This window comes from Sceloporus occidentalis, unplaced genomic scaffold (genome assembly GCF_023333645.1).
Source record: "Sceloporus occidentalis isolate IW3139 unplaced genomic scaffold, rSceOcc1.0.p SCAF_2, whole genome shotgun sequence".
Classification (NCBI taxonomy): domain Eukaryota; kingdom Metazoa; phylum Chordata; class Lepidosauria; order Squamata; family Phrynosomatidae; genus Sceloporus; species Sceloporus occidentalis.
In genome coordinates, this window is record NW_028316982.1 from 88916371 (window position 1) to 88928503 (window position 12133).

The 12133-nt window shown below is 39.4% G+C and overlaps 1 protein-coding gene across 1 annotated transcript in view; it reads left to right on the top strand.

Moving 5' to 3' along the window:
• The first annotated feature begins 6202 nt into the window (after positions 1-6202).
• Positions 6203-12133, top strand: part of LOC149318657 (kinase non-catalytic C-lobe domain-containing protein 1-like) — a 100095-nt gene continuing 94164 nt past the window's right edge. Inside the window, exons 1-2 of the mRNA XM_089510224.1 lie at positions 6203-6276; positions 11387-11585. Of these exons, the coding sequence (XP_089366350.1) occupies positions 6214-6276; positions 11387-11585 (262 nt within the window). The 5' untranslated portion in view covers positions 6203-6213. The remainder of the gene's footprint in view (positions 6277-11386; positions 11586-12133) is intronic.

Here is a 12133-nt window from a genome sequence, read left to right on the forward strand (position 1 = left end):
GACATTTTTGATTAGGCAGTCTATAAGATCAGCCAAACTCTTAACAATAAAGTTGAGGAGATGCCCCCAGTAATTTAACTTAAAAAAATAACAAGTGATAGTATCCCATTAGCACTTTCCTTCCTTCTGTATTTTACTTGCAAAAGCAAAACCTATAATTTTGATTGGTTGATCTGATACCTGAAGGCCCTGAGCAGAGCTGTAGAGAATGGGGGTGCTAGAGATCTCAGGTTTGTCGTGAGTCGAGGTTTAACTTGAAGATAGTTAACAACAACAAAACAAAAAGGACTTACAGAGCTTCTCATGCATTCCCTTATTGCAATTATTCCTATATTGTAGATTGGGGAGGAGCATGGTGAAAATAACTTGGCTTTGCTTCAGTATGTGTAACATTAAAATCAATAACACCGTGATTTGTAATACATGGTGAATTCAGATGAAGCTGTTGGGTTGGTATCATTTTGCTTTGTTCTCTGGTTTTTCATGCAGTTTATACAGGATATTGTTATCAGCTTATTTATGACCCAAACTAACTTGTTCTTGTTCCATCATTTCCCTTAAGCAAGAAAATCCACTTTTACACTTTAGAGACTCTACAGTCATGTGCCGCTGAATACAAAGCAGCTTTGACTAGGGTATGAGGGTGCAGTTGCAGTGCAATTTGCTACTGCTGCCTTTCTTGGCATGTAAATTGTTGCTGTTTTTTGTTTTGTTTCCACCTTATGGCAACTCTAAAGCAATCCTATCACAGGGCTTTCCTGGCAAGATTTGTTCACAGTGTTGCCTTGGCTTTCTTCTGCAACTGAGGCTGCATCTGCACTGCAGGAATAATGCAGTTTGACACAGTTCAAGTGCCACGGCTCAGTGCTATGGAATCCTGGGATTTGTAATTTGTTGTGGCACCAGGACTCTCTGGCAGAGGAGACTAAATATCTCACAAAACTACAAATCCCATAGTATCATAACATTGCGCCATGCAGTTAAAGTGGTGTCAAACTGCATTATTTTTGCAGTGCAGAGGCAGCCTAAAAGAGTGTGCTCTGTTCAAGGTCATCTATTGGGTTTCCATGACTAAGTAGGGACTTGAACCCTGGACTATAGAGTCATAGTCCAAAACTCAAACCTGTACTCCGCATTGATTTATACAGCTGTTTTAAATTCAAGGATCACTGACAGAAGACTGAGGAAGGGAAATCGCCCTTAGAATTGTACTTGTGGGAGACCCCTGAAAGCCAAGTGCTGTGTAGATCAGGTTGCAAACAAATCTTATATTTAGAGATCCATCAAAAATTATGGTGAATGGGATTCAGAATAAGCAGTCACAGGAAAAAAAATTATTGGGAGGAAAAGCTGCAATCCCCTACATATAGACTGCAATCTTATACTTTCTTACTTGAAAGGAGTTGGTTCTGCGTTGGCATAGCTGATCTGGCTGAGCAAGGAAGCATCTAGGCAATTGTGTCTCAGGACTTTATCACATGAGGCTATAAAATTAGGATTTTAATAGGACAAAAGCATCTTTGGCTAGTACTTATCACATGATATCATGTCTGTCCTGCTGCTGCCTTGTATGCCATGCATTACTGTAGTGCACCTTTTCACAGATGGACAAAACCTGTCAATAGGTTATCAGAGTCGCTGCTTTTCCATGACTGCCTTTGTGCGATAGGTTCCTTCCTCTACAGTTCCACTTCTCAGACAGTCATAAGTAAGTGGGCATGATTCTGCTCCTCTCTCCCATCTCTTTTGCAGTGACTGCAGATGCCAACCACCTCTCAAAGTTGGCTGCTATGTGAACGTGCACACAGCAGCTGTCTTCAGGAGGTGGTTGGTGGCCACAGTCGCTTATTCCCCCTCTTCCTCCTGAAGTGCAGGGCTGATGTGTGAATGTGCACAAATTAGCCCTGCACTTCAGGAAGGTGTGGGCAGCTGCAATCACTGCTCTTTCTTCTCTCAAAACCCAACAGAAGGCAGAAGGTCCCGGAAGGTGGCATTGGCAGTGTGGAAAACTGATCACATGATCATGATCATCAAGCACTATAACTGAAAAAGTATGATAGCAAAGGATACCAAACTGGTATGCTTCCATTCTGAAACTAGCATGATTGTGGCAGGATAGCAACATGGTGTGATAAAGTCCTCAGTCTGTCAGATGTGGAGGAATGGCAATTCCTTCTTCCTTGTGCCAGACCACATTTGTACCAATTGGTTACAGTTGTTTAATTAGTTTCTGGAAACTTGCATAGGACTAGCAGGCAGTGGCTCAGGGGCTGCACTTTTTCCTGGACCACAACTTGGAGTAGCATTAATCAAACAAACAATGTATAAGAGAAGTGAAATCAATTTAAAATGGTTTTATAGTGTTTTAATGTAGGTATTTTAAATTATTTTTAAAAACTTTTTTGTAAACATTTTTGTTGATTTTGGAAGTCACGTTGGGCCCTGGGAGAAAGGTGGCATATAAGTAAGTAAGTAAGTGTGAATGTCCACCCCTTTGTTTGGTAGCCAAAACTGACACCAAGGAGAATATAGGTAACAATGCAAGCAGTAGTGCATAAGTCCTATTTGATTGGCATCAATAATAATAATAATAATAAGTAGTAGTAGTAGTAATGGACAGTTACATGGGAATGCAAATAGTACACAGACACTTGCATTTTATTTCACAATAATGCTGCCTATGGCCAACAGAAAACAGATAGATGTGAATACTAAGGAATACATTTGGGAATAGTGGAGATAACTGAATGTCGATTCAAAGGTGCAGAAATCTGCACCAATGTGCACAACATACCTAGGTGTAGACTGGGCTCTAGGTTGTGTAACATTCTAATACCAAGAATCCTTCCTGATCTTTGATGCAAAATCCATTCCATCCATAAATGTTCTAAAACACCTGCTATAGGTGTATTTATTTACTCTGCATCTGCACAAACCTGTGTCCTCCATGGCATGAAAAGCAAACAGTATAGTATCCTTCAATAGGTCATCAGCACTTGAAAATATACCCCTCCTTGCTTTTTTGAGCAAAATGACAGTGTATGCTGCCTTAGTATTCATTCCTATGCCCTTATCTATCTCTGCATAGAGACAAGATGTATCCATTACCCATTCCAGGGAACTCGCTTCTAGAGGCCTTTGGAGAGCTAAACGCTGAAGAATGACAATGGTCCTAAATCCAATATAAGTAATAACTCTGTCAGAGTTAGATGAATACTAGCAATTCATACTGATAAAATGAGGCCGCAGTCTTGTGTGTATTTACCTTCAAGTCACTTGCCTACTTATGGTGACCACATGGATTTTATATGGTTTCCTTAGGCAAGTAATACTCAGAGGTGGTTCTATATCAGAGTGTAAATTCTATTGAATTTAATGGAGTTTACATAAGGGAGGATTGTATTGGTAGGTGCACTCAGAAAGCAAAAATAGGACAGTGAACTGTTATAGATAGCTATTACATGGTCAAACTGCCCCTGGAGTTAGAAAGTGTATGGATTAAAACTGTTGAGTGCCAGTTTTTTTTAAAAAAATATGAATACAAACTGGATATTCCCAGAGTATTTATGACTCGCTTATAGGACTCCTAGTTCTCCTGAACATTTCTAACCTATTCTTCTAGCATACAGCTTTTCATCTGTGAATGATATAGCTATGGAACATGTCCACTGATCAATATTTAATCAGGAGAAGCTGTCCCAACACTGTAGGATTGTAACTTTAATAGGAGACATGATCAAAATTAATTTCTTGTTGAATTCTTGTTGATCAAAATATCTTTACTCCTTATTTTGATAGACTGCATCTCACAGTATCCCTCTTCACTGGCTATACTGTTAAGGGCTAAAGTTCACCAGCTTCTGGAGAGTCACTCAATTCCCATTCCCAAATCAAAGTCAGAAAGAGATTCACACATGCTTACTCACAACTAAGTCAAGCTGTGTTCAGTAGAGCAGGTAAGTATACCTAGGGCTGTTGCCTGTGATTAGAATGTAATCTTCTCTTACAATGAATTCCAGTGAATGTTTACTCATAAGTAAGCCCCATTGTATTTAATGGATTTCAACCCTAGGGAGTAAATTGCATTGAATTATATATACAGTGAGCCAGCATACACGTGCCCCATTATTTTCAATGGGGTGCGGGCATACGCGATTTTCCCCTTACGCAGGAAATCCAAAATCTGTGGATGCTCAAGTCCCATTAAATGCAATGGCAAAGTAAAATGGGGTCCCTTATATAACATGGGGAAATGCTTTTGGAATTTACTGTATATACTCGACTATAAGTCAACCTCATGTATAAGTCAAGGGCCGTAACTGACACATGTTCCGTTGTACTATGAAACTGATAGACACACTTGACATCTGAGCAGACATGTATGACATTCTGCTGACCGAACCCCAGTACCATGATAATTGCAAAGAAACAAGAACAGGATGTACTAAGCAACAAAAAACAGGGTACCTTTGAAAACTATCAGCTAGCATTTATTACACGTTGTAAATGTAGGATATTGCTCAGTTTAATTTTCAGCAGAATATGTAAATATTTTATCTAGTAATTATTGTTGTGTGGCTCTAAGTTGTTTTTGACTAATGGTGAACCTATAACAAGGGTTTTTTGACAATGTTAATTTCAAGCCCCATTCACACTACAAAAAGCATCTGGAATGAATCCGGGTTGAATCCTTGGTGTTTTCACACATCCCGAATACACTCGATGCACTTTTGGGTTGGGTTGGCAAAGAAACCCACTTAACCTGGCATAGTTGATACCAGTTTTTTTCCTGAGTTTTCCTGAAAGATCTGGACCGATCTGTATTGTCAGCATTGCGAATCAGCATCCGAACCAATTTGGACTGGTCTGTATTGTTAAAGGAAAGGGGTGACTCTATTCTCCTTAGTGTCTCAGTAGAAAAAGCTAGTGCTCAGGCAGCATCTGGACTCAGTAAAGTGCTGAAGGAGCACCAAGTAAATGAATCCTGACAAGACAGAAGGCATGGGAGTAGGTGGCTCTGACGTCCAGGGAATAAATATGCTGTCCTTCAAAGAGCAGCTGTGCAGCCTGGGAATACTCCTGGATCCATGTCGCATGCAGGTTCAGGGTGATTTTGCTTAGTTTTTGCGGTTTGAAGGATTTTCTCAAGGTGCCTTTTACTCGTTGTGTGACATTGAAGAAAAGAGTCATACCTGTCATGAGGATATGTTTAGGGGATACTCTGCCCATAGAGTTATGACTCACTTGCAGTCATTTCAGCATCAGGCCAAACATGTTCTGTTTAGTGGGGTGTATAGAATTATAGAATCATAGACTTGGAAGAGACCACGATCAAATCACTCCCAATAGATGGCTATCCAGCCTGTTTACAGCTTCCCAAAAACACAAAGGAGTGTGTTCCAGTGTCAAACAGCTCTTACTGTCAGGAATTTCCTCCTGATGTTTAGATAGAATCTCTTTTCCTGTAGCTTGCACCCATTGCTCCAGGTCCTAGTCTCTGGAGCAGCAGAAAACAAGCTTGCTCTATCCTCAATATGACATCCCTTCAAATATTTAAACACACTGGGATGACCTTGGGGGAGTCACACTTTCTCAGCCTCAGAGGAAAAAGGACTCATACGACTCTGGAGACCAGGGTTTGAGTTCAGCCATGGAAACCCACTGGGGTGGCACTGGGCAAATCACACTCTCTCAGCTTCAGAGGGAAAGGACTCATATGACTCTGGAGACCAGGGTTTGAATCCCGGCACAGCCATGGAAACCAATGGGGTGGCCTATGGGCAAGTCACACTCTCTCAGCCTCAGAGGATGTCCATGGCAAAAACCCCTCTGAAGAAACCTTGCCAAGTAGAGAACCCTATGACAGGGCGGCCTTAGGGCTGCCATATGTGGGAAACAACTTGAAGGCACACAACAACAATAAGATGTGGCCTTCGTAGGCGGGGAGAGAAGACCCCAGAGCTCTCTACTGGAGGCTGGCAGCCATGATGCCTGAGGCCTCTCCTTCTCCTCCCTCTGTGCCTCTGCCCCAGGCGCCGCCTCGAGTTCCAGTCTGTTGCCATGGAGGGCCCCAGGGAGAGGCCCTACAACTTTGGCCACGGCTATAAAGGTTACTATAAAGCCTCTGCTTTGGGATGCGGGGCCGTCCAAGCGGAGAGGGCGGCTTCTTTCTTATCCAGCCCTTCTCCCTCTGTCTTCCCCTCAGGAGCAGCCATGGGGGACTCTTTCGAGGACCGGGGAGACTTTGAGCCGCTGCCTTCGCTCTCCGAGGACGAGGTGAGCCTCCCCCGCCTGATGCTGCTGCTGCTGCGAAGAACAAGCATAACAACAACAACAACAACAACAACCAGGGATGCATCCACACTGCAGAAATCACAATCCACTTTGAGACCGCTTTCACTGCCCTGGCTCAATGCAGTTGAAGCAGCCTCAAAATGGATTATTATTTCTGCAGTGTGTTTTGGACCTATTTTTCAGGCTTCTCTATTAGAGCGCTCTGATGCCGCAATAAAGTGCAGTTCCCAGGGTTCCATAGTTCTAAGCCGTGGCGGTTAAAGCGGTGTCAATCCGGATTGTTTCTGCAGTGTGGATGCAGCCCTGGAGAAGTCTGGGCCACTGGAAAGGAAGCCCAGCTTTCCTCCCTCAGCAGAGGCTCCTTAGCCGCCCTTTCCCCTAACTACTACTACTAGTACTGCTATTATTATTGTTGTTATTTTATATTATTATTATTATTATTATTATTATTATTATTATTATATTCACCATTGGCAGGTTATATGTTGCTTTGATGATGCCTGTAAAATGCCATGCACATTTATGGCACCATATAAACAAACAATAACAACTACTATTATTAGTATTAGTATTACTAGGGTTTATTATTATGTGAAGCCTTTGACATCACATTATTATTACTGTGTGTGTATATATATATATATATATATATACACTGTATATATTATTACTATATATATATATATATATGCTGTATTACTGCTATATAAATAAACAGTAACAACTGTTAGTACTACGTACAGTATTAGTATTATTAGGGTGTATTATTATTATTATGTGGAGCCTTCAACTTCACATTATTATTACTGTATATTATTATTACTGTATATATGCACACACACACACACACACACACACACTGTATTACTGCTATATTAATAAACAATAACAACTACTATTAGTATTATTAGGGTTTATTATTATTATGTGAAGCCTTCGACAACTGAAAGGAATAGTTTAAAGGTAGATTTAGTGAAGGATTGGCTGGTGTCAGAGTTCTATAAGTACAATCCAACAAGCATTTTAACTTTTAAGCTGAGTTCATCAGAAAAATACAGTTGAGTACCTAATAGACTACAGTCTATGTAGTATAGCTGTAACTAAATCATATGAAATGAATTTATATTTATACTAGTGCTTTTAGCTGTTATTTGGTCATGTCTTACATTTTTCTTGAAGGTCCTACATTTTGCGGTGGTTTGTCCTCCTTTGCGGTTAGGACATCTGGTCACCCTGCCCTAACTTTTATTATTATTTCCCCCTCTCTTTGGCTGTTTCTGCTTTTGTTGAATTTGTCTCACACTGGGAGAGTTGTCTTGCCTTCTTCAGTTTGCTTGTGTGTGAACAAATAACTGTTGTGTTGAAAAAGTTATTTTAAAAGGGTTTATATGCCATCTTTCTCCCATTCAAGGTGGCTTACAGTTATTTAAAAAGACAGAGAACTAAAACATTGTTTACAAAAGTTTTTTTAAAATGATAAATATTACTGATATTAAAATCTAAGTTCAAAACAGCATAGTTAAAAATGGTAGATGGCCTGATGGGGAATGGAAATCACAGGGTCCATCTACACTGTAGAAATGATGCAGTTTGACACCACTTTAAGTGCTGTAGCTCCATCCTATGGAATCCTGAGATTTGCAGTTTTACAAGTGCTTCAATTTCTTCTGCCAAAGAGTGCTGGTGCTTCACAAAACTACAAATCCCAGGATTCTGTAGGATGGAGACATGGCAGTTCAAGTGGTGTCAAACTGCAATACAGTTACCCCTCCATTTTCACAGACTTGAGGTCCCCAAACTTCAACCTTTCGCAGGCAGTACACGGAGGGGAACAAAATGGGGCATGCACCAGCGGTGCACACTTGTGGCACAGTCCCATAGGTGTCCCCGAATGCGCACCGCCATTCAAGCCAATGGGGCTTGAATATTGATGATTTTTCGTTTTCGCAGGGGAAGGGTCTGGAACTGACCACTGCGAAAACAGAGGAGTGACTGTATTTCTACACTGTGGATGCGCCCTCTCATTTGTATTCTGCATTAGTGCATCTGCACTGTAGAAATAATTCAGTTTGACATTACTTTTAAGTAGTGTAGTGCCACCCTATGGAATCCTGGGATTTGTAGTTTAGCCTTCTCTACCAAAGAGTGCTGGTGTCTCTTCAAATTACAAATCCCAGGATTCTGTAGGATGGAGCCATGGCAGTCAAACTGCATTATTTCTACACTGTGGACACATCCTTTGTTGAACTGCAGTTCCTCTGCCAGCGTTTCCATCCAGTGTTAAGGGTGTGCAGCTTGGAAACAGAATTTTAACGGCCTGACAACCATGTTTGTATGTATAGCAACCCCAAGATTATTATTAACCCTTCAGATAAATTGGTAACAAGAAGTCAAATGTGTTCTGTAAACGGAACCGGTTGATCCTGATCCACTTTGAGTGAAGGATAACTCCTTGCAAATTAGAATCTTTAACCAAAAACAAGGAAACCCCAAAATTGTGTCTTTCAGGAAGCAGTAAAGGAAATCTTTAAAGATTATGTTGCTATGGAACAACATTTAAAAGTTCAGGAACAACTGTTTTAGAATGATTTCTTCCAAGCAAGATTCATGGAAATGAAGCACTTTTGATTAAACCTGAGCAAAAATGACTTTTGAGTCAGTGCGCTTAAATTCAACAAAAGTTAAATGTTGAGTTCAGTGAGAGAGAAAAACTTTATTATCTCCTGTTGTTAGCTTGCCAGGTGTCCCTTTTGTGAGAGCCAGAAAGCTTATTATTATAAGGAATATCCCTGTTTGACATTTGCAAAGCTTTTCCTTTCCTGTAGACCAAATAAGACGCCCCCAAATCCATAAGGACAAAAACATATGCATCATGGAATTTATAAATGTTGGGAATAAGGTCGAAAAAAGTGAACTGAAATCAATACTTTCATTTGCTATTTTGGTAGAACACAAACTTGCTAGTAGTTACTTCCTGTTTGTCAAGTCTGATGTGAAATTTGACCTTCTTTTGTTACTCTTTTGAAAAACCTAGCAACACTAGCTGTTGATACCTAGGGTAGTTAATGGTTAGGATTGGACTGACATACTCTTATCCTTCAAAATTCACAGAAGTTCTACTTCCCCTTTTTAAGTCTGCTACACTGCAGTTAGGTTCTTTGAATGTTTTCAGTCATTCCAAAGGAAAAAAAATGAATGTAAGATGATTGGGGAAACACCAGTATTATGTTTTTTCATGGACCATCATCAAGTCATAAGTGGGTACTAGTCATGAAGGTTATTCATTATTTCCAGCACTGGAGACAGGATGCTTCTGAATAACAGTTGCTGGAAAACACACAAATATCCTGTTGTGGGATAGTCATACCCATATAATTAGCCATTGTGGAAAGAGAATGCTATGTTTTATTTATTTATTTAATATCCCACCTTTAATATGGGACTAATTATGTATGTATAGATAGTCATTTGGCTTAATTCAGGAAGGGTCTTATAATAGTGTTGGATTCCTAACTCTATAGACTTGTGCCAAAAGCATCCAATATGGGTGGTACGTATGTGCATTTCAGTTCAAATCAAGCCTTATCTACTGCTCTTTTGTTTGCTGGCTCATAATAACAGAGCAAAAAACATTTGTAGCAGCAAAGAGGAATAAACTTAGCAAAGAGAACTTTACCAGAAAATGGAAAAAAAACCCAGAACTTTTAAAAATCAGTGTCACTCTCTTCCTTTTTCAGTTGTACAACTTCCTTGAAAAACCAATTCAGATGAAAAAAAATCTAGGAATAAAACTGTCTAGGCATAAAAACTGTTACATAAAACTGTCCTGATGGGGAAATGTATGCAGTATGTCATAAGCAGTGTCATAAAGAGTTGCTTGAAGGAAACATACTGAGCAGTACAATATTGTATGTGGTATGAGCATAATACAGGATAATTCAGAATATAGACATAATTCACTACAAAATTGATCTCCAGGGATGCCATTTTTGTCAGAATTCCTATCATTTGTCTGAATAAATGTATGCTTAACTCCATGTGTCTCACCATGGATGTAGCCACAGTCATATGTCTTCACATCTCCTTCCCAAGATGACACTATGAAGACTTTATGTATTTTTGTGGTTTCACTGACTATAAGACCATTTAGATTCTACAGCAGTGAAGGTGGAAGTAGAGAAAAAGAGCTTGCTAGAGAGCAATGTCCTCACCTCCAGTATTTTTGTAACTAAAATAATATTTGCAACTCCAGAAACCAAGCTTTGAATCCCGACTCATGGAAATCCGTGGGTAATCTTGGGCAAATCTTATTGAGAAAACCCCATGATATATTTGCCTAGGGTTGCCATAAGTCAGAAATGACTTGATGGGACACAGCAATAACAACTACATTTATAAATGTGTCTTATTTTTTTAGATTGCATCATATATGGGCAAATAAATCCTCTTGAGATTGTTTTTAATTCCATGCTATAATCAGAGCTGGCTAAAGGTACTGAGGCAGAGCAACAAATGACAACTCTTTCCTACCTCAAGTGGCATGGAATTCAAGGTCAGTCTAGTTAGTTTGGCACTTGAGACAGGAAATGCTACAAGAATCTTTTGCTACTCTTTCAAGAAATTCAAAACAGGGTGCCACAACCACTTTATTTGTTTTGCAGAAGACCACTCCTAACTCCAATTATATTTGCTGTTAGTCACAATCTGGGGTGTGGGAAACAGATGGAATTAAATGGCTTTCCTGTATTGATGATTGATATATGTGCCCCACAAGCTACATACCATTCCAGGGACAATTATACCTTAGAACTGTTTTGCATGAAATATATTTTGAAGCTTGGAAACAGTTACAAACCAGGAATATGCTAAAGAAGGGGGAAATGTAGTTAGGTTCCAGAATCAAAAAGCTATGAATAATTGAAGGCTTCCTTAATAGTGCAATGTGCAATATGTGTGTCTTTTAAATCTTTTGGACTAGAAAGCTTTGAATATGCTGAAAATTTGTTGGGTTTGGATATTATAGATTTTGACACAGATGGCTACAAATAATGTCATGAAATATGTAGTAATATATGAATTCATGTCTTGGCAGGAGAATGTGTCTCTTGCTGATGTTTTGTCACTGCAGGATAGTTGTCTTACTGAGGAAGATATCTGGGCTATTTGCCTCGAGTGCAGCAAGTCTCTGAAGAGCATTGCCCATTCTGCAATCTTCCAGACACTTTGTATTACTCCTGACACTTTGGCTTTTAACACCAATGGCAATGTATGCTTCATGAAACAGATCAGTGGTAAGTATTTATGCTTCCAGGCAATTGCTGAAAAGTACAAAAACTCTCACTGAGAGTATGTAGTATAACATCATACTCACTGTCAGATTTCTACATGGATTAATTAGGTGGGAAACCATAATTTCTTAATGCAAGGATTAATGTCAGCCCATATAAAGCTAAATTAGATTACATCCTCTAACACAGTATGTTCATTTAGTTGTTATAGTATTAAACAAAGATTTTTAGTTCATATTTAATAGGCTTTTGGATCCAGATTTTGAATCTAGTCTGTATTTTCTATATGAGGATCAGCTTTGTATGCTCTTTGTGTGGTCATATACTTGTCTTAAGAACCTTAAGTGTAAAGAGATTCTGACACTAGTAGACAATGTGATAGATTTTGTAAAGTTATGTTTGGTAGACAATGTGATAGATTTTGTAAAGATATGTTTGGATTGGGGGAAAGTTGATGAGAAAATGATAACTGCCTCCATTGATGACAGATAGAGTAAATAATTGAATACACGGTAGATTAAAGTCAACAGAAGTTACTGATTCTTTTTTCC